General features: G+C 42.4%; 1 protein-coding gene across 2 annotated transcripts; it reads right to left on the bottom strand.

The window, feature by feature from the left end:
* Nucleotides 1-478: 478 nt before the first annotated feature.
* Nucleotides 479-12,419, bottom strand: LOC124055453 (protein-tyrosine kinase 2-beta-like). Of its 2 annotated transcripts, XM_046382327.1 has the most exons (30): nt 12,165-12,419; nt 11,665-12,055; nt 11,398-11,576; nt 11,030-11,117; nt 10,757-10,836; nt 10,542-10,604; nt 10,172-10,226; nt 9,890-10,030; nt 9,717-9,788; nt 9,512-9,613; nt 9,249-9,360; nt 9,110-9,115; nt 9,017-9,056; nt 8,688-8,713; nt 8,521-8,565; nt 7,986-8,080; nt 7,696-7,777; nt 6,365-6,465; nt 6,049-6,164; nt 5,721-5,821; nt 5,489-5,578; nt 5,162-5,366; nt 4,825-4,930; nt 4,374-4,418; nt 3,909-4,037; nt 3,238-3,271; nt 2,820-2,860; nt 2,521-2,655; nt 2,171-2,251; nt 479-967 (listed from the first exon to the last, which is right to left on the bottom strand). In XM_046382327.1, the coding sequence occupies exons 2-30, from the start codon at nt 11,869-11,871 to the stop codon at nt 716-718; spliced, it is 2,829 nt and encodes a 942-aa protein (XP_046238283.1). In that variant the 5' UTR covers nt 11,872-12,055; nt 12,165-12,419; the 3' UTR covers nt 479-715. The 2 variants fall into 2 exon arrangements, with proteins under 2 accessions (XP_046238283.1, XP_046238284.1); XM_046382328.1 differs by lacking the exon at nt 9,110-9,115.
* Between the last annotated feature and the right edge of the window lie 982 nt (nt 12,420-13,401).

The raw sequence follows: 13,401 nt of genomic DNA, 5'->3' as shown, positions 1-13,401 counted from the left end.
ATCTTTAGCCTTGTTTCGTCTTGCTGCTATCTTTTAAAATACAATTGCCTCTCTGCCTTTAATGGAGGCCACCACCGCCGGTATCTGGACCCAGTTGGGCGGGACAGGAGACGACTTCCTGTAGATAAAAAATTGTCTTCATCCACTTGTCTCTCCTGATTGACATATTGTCAACTCTGCTGCAGGCACATCATTCCGGGCGCACAGGTTATGTTCTTGGAACTTCCCCCCCCCACCCCCCCGCAAGCTGGTGCAAGTCTTGAAAGTATTTAACCATCTAACCTGCGATCAAACTTTCCATAGGTGACCTTGGATTGTCAACCTGGCGGTAAAAGCATTGCAGGGATCCATTTGTCCATCCATGATAATAGATTTTATTATAATAATAAAGTATAAAGCATTTCTTGCCACTCTAACATAACATAAAACAGCCTTAAAAAGTGTGTTCTGATGACACAAAAGGAAAAACTACAACATAGAAAGTGCAGAGTCTGTTTGTCTTTAATGGTAAAAACAGTAAAAAGAATAAAAAAGATAAAACAATATAAACTTTATTGCTTTTATACATTGTGGTTGTCTGATTTCAGCTTCAGGAAATGCTCAGTTTAGCCTAAATAGGTTTCATCTTTTCAGAGAAAATACACGATGAAGTCTTTCATCAGCAAGAGCAGAGGAAGCATCGCGCTTCTTCACGGAGGTCAATCCACAGGGAACTTTATTCTCCTCGTTCCCCGCCGTCCTCTGCATTGTCCGAGGCAGGTTTGGGATTGGCCAAGTTGGCCCGGACTCGAGCCTGGTCCACAGCATCCAGCAGGTTTTTGGAGTCCAGGGCCAGAGTGTGAGCGGCCGCCAGCATCTGCCGCTGACACTCCTCCTTCAGCGACGTGACGGCGTTCTGCTGGGCCAGTCGCATCTTATTAATCAGGTCCCCTAAGTCCTTGTTCAGGAGTTTCTTAGTGCCCTCAATCTGAGATGAATTGGAAAGAAGATCACAAGGTACAATGTCTTTCAAATTTCAGTTTTCCCCATGTTATTAAGACTTAAACAGTATATAAATATTGCATTTTTATTATTCTCTTCTTATATATAATTCACAGATTAAAATATGTTAAGACCCTTGGGTTTTGTTGATTATAATAATAAAAAAAAAAATGAAAGAGCAGAAGAGCTGAAGCTGATTTTCGCTCAGACTTGTCTACAAACACCCAAAAAAGTTGTCGTATTTCCTGCCGCAACAACACACTAACCACCATCATTTACAGTAAACTGGGTAGATTCCTGCAATGAAAGACTGCTCAGAAAAGGAAAAGTGAAAAGCTAAAACAAACTGCTGACTGCTGATGAAGCAAGTAAGTATAAAACAAGATATGGCTTGACAAAAAAAAAAAAAAAAAGGTTATGCAAAACAAAATGAAATATGCTTATTTCTGAAAACCATGTGTTTTATAGATGTTTTCATGTGGGTCATCCCGAATTGGATATAAAATCACATTGTGATGTGTTATGCTACTTACTTAATAACACAAACTATATGAGGATACTGAATTTGAAAAAGACTTAGATGATTAAAATTTAACAACATTCAGCGTTTTCCCTGTGCCCAGATTTAATGCACCACAGGTATCATTTCCAGTCATATGAGCAAGATATTTTTTTTTACATAGACAAAAGTATTGGGCCACCTGAATGTTGCGCCAAGAGGGACTTCCACTCTTTTGTGAAGGCTTTCCACAAGATTTTGAAGTGTTTCTGTGAGAATTTGTGCCCATTCTTGCAGTAGAACATTTGTGAGGTCAGACACTGATGTTGGACCAAAAGGCCTGGCTCACAATCTCTGTTCCAGTTGGATTGGGTTGAGGTCAGGACTTTATATGGGTCAGTCAAGTTCTCATACACCAAACTCATCCAGCCATGTCTTTATGGAGCTTTGCTTTGTACACTGGGGCACAGTCATAGCATTGTTCCAAATGTCTTGGTATGCTGAAGCGTTAAGATTTCCCTTCACTGAAAGTAAGGGGCCGAGCCCAAACCCTGAACAACAGCCCCATACCACATGTGACTTCAGTAATAAAGAGGTGTGTCCCAGTACTTTTGTACATATAGTGTATTTATTGCATTCATGTACACTTTTGCAAAAAAAACAAAGCTGATGGATGAAAATGAGGCCTACCTCTGTGGTGACAGAGCAGTGCAGAGAGGGCAGGATCTCATCAACACTTTGAATCAGGCTACGGAGAGTGATACCAACCGCCTGAGGGAGGGGGGGAGGGGGGGGGGGGTTAGAGTGAGGGAAGACAGGAAGGGGAGGAAGAAAAGGAAGAGAATTAAAAGAAGAGGACACAAACTCTATTATTGAACTTAGTCCTTTCTTAACAGCTTGGTGTGATGATTCGAAATGTTTTAAAGGCTGCTCCCACCGTCACCTAGCAGGAAGTGACAGCTTTCAGTCTGTCTGTTATGACGCAACAGCGCCCCCCCCCTCTCCAAACACACACACACAACACACAGCGATGGACCTACTTTGACAGCACTGGGATACTCAGAGGCGGGCATTCTGTTGACATCATTCTTCAGCTGGACCACCTGTTTCACCATCGCCATGACGCCAGTGTAAACCTGATCACCTGATCGATCCAGCTCAGCTGTGGGCCGAGGCTGCAGCAACACAACGCTTAGTTTTCAACGACCAGATTTAATACGAAGCTCTGCCACAGCTGTACACACTTTTATAGTCATATTTACAGCTCTGATTATTCTTTTCTTAAATTAAATTTCAACTTCTATTTATGCCAAAGGAATTTTATTTTATTTTATTTTACCTGTGTGACAACGGGAGGCATTGGAGGCTTCACTGGAGGACCTGCCAGACACAGAAAAAGCTGCATATCTGCACATTTTTTGTAAATATTTATGATAATGATATGCTGTAGAAGATTTTGCACATTTAATACACACTTTATTTTGAAAATGCATGCTTTTATTTTTAATATTTCACATATTTTTGTCTTGCTGTAAAAACTATACTTCTTCTTTTTTTTGTCTGTAAATGTTTGACTTGACTGTTTCTCTTTTGTATGTGCAACCTATTTTGCATGCTGTAAATAGTATTTTGAAACCATGAAACCAACCACAGTGCCAGGTCTGTATTGCACTGATATCTATAGCTCCAAAATTATTTTAGAAAGCCTTTTTTTTAAGGAGGCATGACCTGAAATGAGGCCTTTAAACTGGACTCACCATTTTCTAGGGATCTGGACACCAGCTCGTGGGGCTGCAAACAACACAGAATGAGAAGAGGAAGGGGAAAAAAAATATGTGAATATAACACTTTAATAGGTTTGAGTTTTAAGTCAAAACGGTGGTCAGGTTGTCACTGTAAACTGTGAGTGAATCGGCAATGTCACAAAGGCTGGCTTCTAAATATACGCTGCCTTAAAAGAGACAGAAAACCACTGCAAACAAGTCTAGAGCTGGTGCACTAAACTATCTAAACCGCTTGTGCATGACCTATAGACAATTAAGAGGTATGACTCTGCCCCCTAGTGGCCAAAAGCTGCTTTGTGCAGCTTTAATATACCTCTTGTAATTGCACAAGTGGAAATAAATCCAAAATAATGTACCTTGATGTGCGAATCTAGTTGAATGGTAAGATCCTACAGAAACACAGCAGCAGACTTCAGTGAATGCAGAAATAATCAGCGGCCGTGTTTGCAAAATGTAGGTCAGGTGCTAGCTTGAGTAAGAATATGTGCAGAGCCCTGTGAGCACTCAAGGTTTCATCACATTTAGTCACAAGTCATGTGCCTGCCAGAGATATTAAGCTGGTTTGACACGTCACTCTGTATCTCCCATTGTTTCGCCACACTCTAGTGTGTGTGTGTGTGTGTGTGTGTGTGCATGTGTCTCACCAGTTGTTTCTCCTCCTGTTCAAGCCACTCTTTATCCATCAACATCTCCCTCCTTTGTCTTTGTAAAGTGTCCTCCACTTTCTCTCTCTCTTGCTCCCACGGTGGCCTGCTATCTCTGCTGTCAGTTCTCTACACACACACACACACACACACACACACACGCACGCGCACACACATACATTTCAAATGCAACTTTCACACTGGCAAAACAGTACAACTTCTGGTAACAAGTGAATATCCCCACTGTGGGGTTTCCTTTCAGCGCAGAGAGTGGCGCATGTTGAAAACCACAGAGCATAAAAGCTTCAGTTTGTGTCGCTTCAATGCCTACATCACAAACCAACTTTGGTGTATTATGGTTCTTTTACTTTTTGGTATAGTTTTGCATCTATGACATAATCTACATGGGAAGCTCAAGGAAAATATATGGAAGAAATCAAGTGTATGTGTGCGTGTGAGAGTCACCTGTGTGTGCGTAATCCGTGGAAGGGTGTTGCCTTGTCTGGATGGCTGGTGAGAGAGAGAGAGAGAGAGAGAGAGAGAAAAAAGGACATGTAATTTACAAGACATAAAAATCACACATCAAATGCAAGGACAAATCCAAGCAAACAAAACTCAGAATTCAGTGAACGTTTCTACTGTGTCCTGATCATTTTATAAAGGCACTTCTGAGGTTAGACAGTTGCTAGGCTAGGCTCATAAGGTCGGCAAGCCAGCACTGTTGAGCGAGAAGTTGTGCATTTTCCCATTTGCGTCAACAGAGTTTCAACAGCGTGACACTGGGATGATGTCATACTGTAGTGTTTCAGCTTGCAATTCACATAAAAGTAGGGAATTTGGCGAACTGTTTGATCATTTTTGTAAATAGCTAACAATGTACACCTGCCGAAATCAGCTGACGTCTGTGTGTGTGTACCTTGGGTGGAGGCTCTGTAAGAGGAGGATCAAGCATTGATGAGACAGGGCGCTGTCTGTTTCGCCTCACACCCGCCTCCTGCTCCAACGCCATCCTGTGGATCTCGCTGTCACGAAGTCGCAAACGGGGGACATCAGTTAGTGTGAGGATAAATAAAATTTTTCAGGCAATTAAACCGTATCTTGATCTCATATTTGTCCTTATAAGCGATCTTATGTATGTGACATAACTTGTAGTTAAGACTGGCCCCTGGCTATAAGCTATAAGCTATAAGCTTTACTGCTGTGCGACTTCCCATGATACACTGACCTTCTCCCTCCTCCTCTCCCATACATACCTCAGGGAGCAGACCAGCTGGCTGAAGCTGGGACGGGCTTGCGGCTCATAGGCCCAGCAGTGGTTGAGCAGGGAGTATATGGGCGGCGGGCATAGCTGTGGTTTGGGGAGTCGAACTCCTGACTCCAAATGGTTGATCACCTGCCCGTTTTCCAGCCAAAAAAACGGCTGTTGCGCCATCGAGAAGGTCTCCCACACACACACACCTGGTTGAACACACATGCGACCATCTGTTTCGACTTTTGGCACGATGAAAATAATTTCGATGGTGGAAGGTGAAAAGACATGCTAAGATGTACATGTGCATGCGGACAAGGGTGTTTCTCACCAAACATCCAGACATCACTAGCTGTGGTAAAGCGTCTGAAGTTGATGGACTCGGGTGCCATCCATTTGATAGGTAATCGACTGACTGAGGCTGCACGTGGAAGAAAAATATTTTGTAATATTTGAAGAGAAAAGGACAAAAAAAAAAGGCATCTGACACGTATGTTTACATTTCTCGACAACTTTAACCTCTTAAGCAGGTAGATGATGTGTATGCGCACGTGTGTGTGTACCTTTATAATATTCTTGTTCGTCAACGTAGCGAGAAAGGCCAAAGTCACCAAGCTTGACAAGGTCGGGCGCTGCCACAAGGACGTTTCTCACCGCGATATCTCTAAAGCAGACAGAAACAAACGGCACACACACCAAAATAAAAACACTGTTAATAATTTGATCGAATAAAGCAAATAGGTCAGTAAATGTTTTCAGAAGCTAGACGCTTTATGGTAACTGCAGAGAAAACAACCAAGGCCCGTAGTGAGAATGCACAATGAGACTTTTAAGCATTTTAAACATGCTTTTTATGGTACAGCAGAATGGCTTTTTTAAAGTCTCTTTTACCTGTGCACCATATTGAGCCCCTCCAGGTAAGCCAAGGCTTTGCAGATTTGCAGACAATACAGGATTAATGTGTCACTGGTCAGGATGTACTGCTGCTCCACCAGATAATTCCCCAGCTGTCAGGTAAACAAAATACAGTTTCATTTGCATCGTTGTTAATCTGATATGTTTTAGTCTTGCTAGTGTATGCAATATTTAATTGGATCGTCAGTCCCAAGTCCCGATCCCAGTTGTGCAAAGAAAAAACCCCCTAGCTTTCCTTATTTTTGCACCACAGCCATTCAGACGCGCACAGAAAACACACAAAAACACACACCTCTCCGTGTTTGTAGAGCTCCATGACTATCCAGACAGGATCGACCTCAATGACTCCGATCAGACGCACAATGTGGGGATGATCCAAATGTTTCATCAAGCCTGCAACAGACAGAGCAAAACTTCCTGGGATAAATAAAGTCAGAGAAAGAGAATGACATTTCAAGGTTGAAAGCATGAAGGTTTAAAGTTTATTTTTGGCATTTTATACTTTGTTGACAGCAGACAGAAAAGAAACCTGTGGGCAGAGGCAGAGAAATGCGTATAGCTAACCACTAGACCAAATGTCATGCCCTGCTTTCAGATTTACCAGCCAGGAAAACAACTATGAAAAAATAGAATCTGAAGAATATAATCCTGTGCAAGTGATAAGTGACTGCTTCTCAATCATCCTTTTATTAGCCGAGAGCAGCTTGGTACTCGATGCAAGTGTAGATGTGTGGGAGAGAAACGACCCGTCAAATTAGGAGGCAAAAAAGATTACACCATTTCATATCATTTGAGCACAGGTAAAGGGTCATCTTTGTTTTAGAGAATCTTTGTTAGAGCTACACAGTACATTAAAATAAGTTTCTGGAAACATCTGAGGCAAGTCATAGGTAATGAACAGCATCATGGTTCAGATTTCATCAGAACTGCCTACTGTCAATGCCAGCGTTCAATTTTTGAGTTTTTTCTCAGCATCCGTTTTCACAATGCAGGAAACAATATGGCAGCCGTGTCCTGTTCACAGACTTTCTCTGTACAGCACAAACGTGTGACACTTTTAATGAAAATAACTGAAGCTTGGTTCATATTTGATCAGCGCTGCCTCTTAAACACATCGTCTGGATGACACAAAGCTCAGAAAAGTTTTCCTTTAAGTGCCACACTTTGTTATTGTTGGGTGAATGAACACAATCTCAAGGCTCTTCCTTCTGGACTCGACTGTCAGTCCTGATCCCTGAAGAGCTCGCTCTGGTTTAGCAACTATATCCGCAATATTATAAACAAATTTAACTACAATTGCTGGTTCTCTTTCTAAACATACACGTTCTCAGGAAGGAAAGGAGTGTGACCTCTTGTCTCACCCTGAGGCCACCTCAGCCTTCAGTCTGTGCCTCTTCACAAAGCCACAGCCAGGCAACAGGAAGTTGACTACCGCAATCCTCTGAATGACTGATGAAACATGCAAAAACCTGCAATGTTCTAAACTCCTCTGTCGCGTCATTTTACTATATTTTATATAGAAACTTTCTTCGCTGTCGATCTCCACACAAACCCCCGCGAGCTCAATCCGCGACCGAGATGTGCACGTGTTTCTACAGGAAACAATCACAGTCGCATACTCACCTGCTTCACTGAGAAATTTTTCCTTCACATCAGCTGAGCAGTCCTTACACGTTTTGATGGCCACACTGATCCTCTCTCCTGTCTACAAACACACACAAACATACGTCACTTCCGCCATGCCAGTGTACTCAATGCCCTCTAGGAGAGGTTTTAGCATTATGTGTGCTGTCCACCAGGTTATATACCAAACTTTTGGCATGATGTACCAGTGCAACACTAAGAGCTAAAGGAATCTTAGCGACATGTTTGGGAGTAAACTGCAATCATATGTGGACATTAGATGAACTCACGGGGCTTTTATATACTCCTTCGTGAACCTCTCCGAAGAATCCCTCGCCCAGGATCCGACCCACAACGAGGTCATCTCTGGAGATTCTGTGCTTGTCTGAACGCACAAACAATAACAACTTCAGACAAGACCTTTTCACGCAGACGGCTTTTGTTCGGTGGTTTGACTGAAAGTGAAACTGAGCTGAGGAGCAGGGGCGAACCCACAGGACAGTGAACCATGAAAAGCTACGTGTAGATGTTGCAACGCAATAAAAGTACATGTAAAATCAATCGAAGCATCCTACACGTCACCGTCCTTACATCTTCCTTACAAGAACTTATCATCTATACAGTATGTTGTTATATTTTTTGATACCGCTTCTATCTTTTACATATTTTTCTTATCTCAGAGGTTAGATGGTTGATTGGTTGGTTCAAACCATTTAGGAAGAAGTCAAAATAATAAATAGTGACATGTCTTAACTGACTTCTTACTTTTGGGGTATTGATAGAAGTGTATTGTCAGAGCAAATCCTTCAGTGAAACAACACTCACCAGAGGCAGCTGTGTCCTCTGGAATTTCAGCATAAATATCCGAACCTGAAGTTAAGAAAATATGTTGAAGTTGACTGTATATAGCCATAACCAAAATAAGAAAGCTCAAAAAGATTATAAATCATTGTCAAGCAGGAACCAAAACGACATAAAGTCATTAGGTTTACCGTTGTCAGGGCCACTGGATCCACCACTGGAAGAAAGAAAAAGAGAGATTTTTCTTTTGTTTTGTTTTAAAGGTCTTCATTAAAGCAAACAGTCTGTAAGGTTATAACAAAAAAACCAAAAACCTTTAGACCTTTTGGTCCTGCACAGATGTAAATATGAAAATGTGACCACAACATAAAGGAAGGTGTAAAAATAACAAAACTACACCCACACGATGAATGTTTCCACCAGTTTACCACCAATCTAGCACCACAGTGGAAACAAAAAAAGCTGTCATCTTTAACTAAACGTAAGAAATGTTGCTTTCCAAATGGGTCATCACACTCACTGTTTTGGGATGTCAGGAAGTTTGTGTCTCGTGTTTCTCCCTGAAAGGATCAGATATTTGGTTTAGATGATCATACTTTGATAACTTTGGACATTGTGTCTATCAAATGAAAGTCAAAAGTTCAAAAGCAGACTAAAATGGAAAATATCAGAAATGCCCGACATCTGAGACTGTTTCATTACAGAGGCGAATTTTTGTTGCGGGTTGGTACATTGGTGTGTGTGAACTGTACTTGGCCGGATAATGCGTGAGCTCTCGGAGCCAGCTTCCAGCCGACAGTAGCCATCGATCAAGTCGGCCATGTTTTCTGCCATAGCCAGAGAGGACGTGTTCACTGACAGCGACTGGAGGGTCAGAGATACAAGATATTCACCGTGTGTTTGCATTTTAATCTCATCCGCCTCCACACAGTTCCAGCATTTAAAACCACAACTTGCCATTTATACACTTTGGTTTTTGTACAGCTGCTACAGCGCTATCCCTTCAAGAAGTTACCTGTTTGGCTCCCTCTATGTTTACGGTGAGCAGAGCCCGACTGTCATTCTCTGCAGAGCAGGAGATACTGCACACCTGAGAGGGCGTGGCCAAACAGATGGGCTGCAAAAGAGACAAAGATGGAAAAAAAATAAATAAAGACAACTTTCGTGTTGTCAACAACGAGTGTTTGAGAAAAGCTGAATATAAGACAGCGTGAGCTCACTGTGGAGTTTTCATTTTGCTGGCTGATGCCTTCAGGGCCGATGACCAGCTCTATCGTTAGGTTCCAACTGTGCTGTAGACGCAGGACACATGCACAAACTTTAAACAAATCATTTCACTTGAAACGTGGCAGGAAATAATCTATGGTTTCACTTGTGAGCGCGTCCAACTCACCACCAGCTGGCATGCGAAGCTCTCCTGTGTGAAGCTGTAGCATTGAGCCAGAGTGGTGAAGAACCTGCTGATGCACTGGTCCTGCTTCAGAGTGGAGTACCCCTGGAATGTCTGCTGGATCAGCCGACGTAAATGCTTAGGCTGACACACACGGACACAAAGGAGTAATTGATAATGTGACATTTGTGTTGAATCGCTTTATGGAAGCTCAACACGATGCAAAGTGCAGGTTAAGGCCACTCAAACAAAGGCAAATCATGGCTGAGTCATTGTTTTCCCTACCTTCATGCTGTTGATCAGCTCTCTGGGAAAGAACAGGTCCAGCCCCACGTCCTTCCTAATGGAAGAAAGTCAAACCACGATCACAAAACTTTTCAAAAGCACAATGAACAAACAGGATACGTTCTTGCTGTCTGCGACCTCATGGTTTGACACAGTTGAACAAAATGCAGATGTGTGATCGATTAGCTCGGGCAGATGTAGCTGTTAGATAGGTGACCACACATGTGCTGCAAAGCGTACCAAACATTTTTGGAAGAAAATAGTGAGATATTAGTGACTTAAGCCTGTACTTACTGGGGTATAAAACGCTTGATGTAAAAGAAAATGTTTAAATTGCTCTGAATGGAGGAGGAGGAGGAGGGTGACTTACTCTAACAGTTCAAAGTTGGACTTTTTCTCCAGTCCATTTGGATTCATGTCTTTGTAGAATCTCCTGAAAACACAAAGAAACGAAATTTGAATTTTTAAACCAACAGTCTTTGATATTTCGTGAAGAATATTAAACAATGTCCATTTGTTGTCCTGTTTCCTTAGACGTGAAGCAGTGGCAGATACACATTTTTCTTGCTTAAACCAGTACGTCACCTGATTTCCAGACATCCGAGCTGCAGAGCCATCCCATCGCTGACCTTCGAGGCATACTGCTGCATATAGTCACTTCGTACCTGTGGATAATCGCACCCACACACATGCACCTTTCACTGACTGCAGCCAATAAGACTGCTGCTAATCAAAACATTACATTTAATCTCAAAACAAGTCTTAATTCTATATGTAGTGAAGAGACAGTAAAAAAAAAAGTAAAACTCAAAACCATTTGCAAGGATAGACACACATTCACACCCACATATTACTGACCTGCAGGTAAAAGTAGAGCATAGTGGTTCTGTCGTCTTTAAATTTCTCCATGAAGTCTGACGGGATGTATCTGATCCTCAGATCATATCTGGACAAACATCACACTTAGCTTATTCAAATTATGACTCTTGTGACGACGTATCCGCCTAACATTTTGTCCCAAATACAGAGCTAATTCTAATGGGATTTCAAATAGTGCGTTCACTCTGCGACAGACACAGACTTACTGAGCAAATCTTGATTGCACAAAGTAATGGTTATAGAATACTGACACCAGCTGCAAACCACCAGCTTCGGACAGGTTCCAAAACTCAGTTTCACTTTGCACTTTCCGTGCAGCATGAGCAGATAAAGATAATAACACTGACCTCCACTCAGCCTCTAGGTGCTGCTGCTCGTAGCGATGGATCAGTTCAGACACAGTCAGGTCTGGGTGCAGCCAGTGTATCACCGAGGACTTGAGGTGTTTGAGGAGGAGGCCATAACAAAGCCTGTATTTTATGTCTGGACCCACACAGCCACTGGACAGCACCGCATTGATGATAGTCTAGAACAGAATCAGTCAGAGAGTAGAGTAAAGTAGAGTAGAGTAGAGTAGAATGGAGTACAGCGGCGTAGAGTGCAGTAGAGTTTACCCTGACAGTCCAGCCTTCCTCACAGCGGACCAGTTTGAAGTTCTTGCCCATGTTAGAGCTGTTGCTAAGGAAACACACTTTGATGATCTTCACGGAGAAGATGCTGTCCCTGGTGACTTGTGCAGTTGGAGACGCATCTGAGGAATCTGACTGGTTGGTGGGAGACATGCTCCTCCAGGACAGGGTGCTGGTGTCTCCCGACATCATAAACACACACGCACAGGCACACACACACACAAAACCTACACACCCTGACACACGCAGCGTGTGTGCTACTGCTTATCGAAATGCATTACTGTCACACCTACGTACACCATTTCACTCTCTTCCTTCTCTCACACACACATCCAGTCACATAAAACACACACACACACAAAGGGATGCATCCAAGCTGGAGACAGACAGGAGTTGGACACAACAATCATATGATCACGCTGAAATTGATTTACATTCATACAACAGAAAAGCGTCAATTTCGACTGTGATCCCTCTGTACTCACCAGCCCTGCTCCTCGGCCCAGCACGACAAGCGTATCAGTCAGTCCGTAAAACAGAAGACAACTCGATGCCAGAAACACGCAGTATTCCTATCACTTTGTGAAGTGTGGATTTGATCGTCTTTGTCAGGTGAACACAGGAGACAGAACTGAAGTCGTGCCTCGAAGAAGAACGTCATCAGAACGCGAAAGAGGAAACAGTTCTTGTGGGCAAACAAGGAAGTTGAAGTGCGGCTGACAGAAAAACTGAGAGGACTGATGAAACTGCCGTGTCACCCGTCTCACATGCAATGGCAGAGTCCACCGCCAAACCTCAACCCGCCCCCTGTGCAGAAGGGGCACGGCCCACATCATGTTCTTCTCTGCTTTTAGAAGTTTTGATGAGCAAAAGCAAAGCACATCACAGGTGAAAGTACGACAAACACAACATGAGCTGGAAATATCAGGTTTTAACAATGCTAGCATGGATCCTGGGGTTGGAAACGTTGGCACACCCGTCCGACTTTTATTCCAAACTGAAATATATGTTGTAAGTGTTACATGGATTGTCGTGCGCATTCATGGTCTCCAGAGAGTTAATCCTACTGACTTTGCCTTTTCTCCAGTTCCACCATGGCACTAACATTTTCGGTTTTGAGTCTCCACAACTATTCAATAGATAGCCATGAAACATACTACAGATAACCATTTCCCCCTGAGGATGAATTGTAATAACTTTGGTGATCTCTTAAAGGTTGCATGCAAATGATTCTGGAGAAAGGTCATCAAATATGTCAAATACCTCCTACTTCAGGTTGAGAACGCTTTGAGTTGAGACTCAAAAATCAACTATCTAGTGTCATCATCAGGTCCAAAGTTAATCAATACTTTGTTTATGCCTGACCTCTGCTTTGTGATGGGTGCTTATTAGCTGCTAACATGTTAATGAAAGATAGTGAACATGGGAAACAATATACCCGACATGTATCCTCATGTTAGCATTGTCAGTAAAACAATGTTAGCATGCTGATGTTAGCATTTAGGTCAAAGCCGACTCTAGTTATTAAAATTCTCTTGTGTAGGTCCAAATTTTCCCATTCTATATTTATAGATTTTATATTTTGTTTTCAGATTAAGTTATTTTGCAGGCTTCTATTTAGCATGTAGCTTTAAAGCAAGTGCAAGATGGTATGTTGAGTTTAAGCTAAACAGCCATAGAGTCATTTAGGGTCATATTTTAGAAAATGCTCACTGTTCCACA

Source organism: Scatophagus argus, chromosome 24 (assembly GCF_020382885.2).
Source record: "Scatophagus argus isolate fScaArg1 chromosome 24, fScaArg1.pri, whole genome shotgun sequence".
NCBI classification, from domain to species: Eukaryota; Metazoa; Chordata; class Actinopteri; family Scatophagidae; genus Scatophagus; species Scatophagus argus.
This window is presented reverse-complemented; position numbering and strand designations above follow the sequence as displayed.

What these genes read in the sequence shown, in the direction of transcription:
- LOC124055453 (XM_046382327.1), bottom strand. Translation starts at nt 11,871, where the DNA reads ATGATGTCGGGAGACACCAGCACCCTGTCCTGGAGGAGCATGTCTCCC. An exon ending in TGCTCTACTTTTACCTGCAG is followed by an intron (nt 10,837 to 11,029) that starts GTCAGTAATATG and finishes GATTATCCACAG; the next exon opens with GTACGAAGTGACTATATGCA. An exon ending in AACAGGAGGAGAAACAACTG is followed by an intron (nt 3,272 to 3,908) that starts GTGAGACACATG and finishes TGTTGTTTGCAG; the next exon opens with CCCCACGAGCTGGTGTCCAG.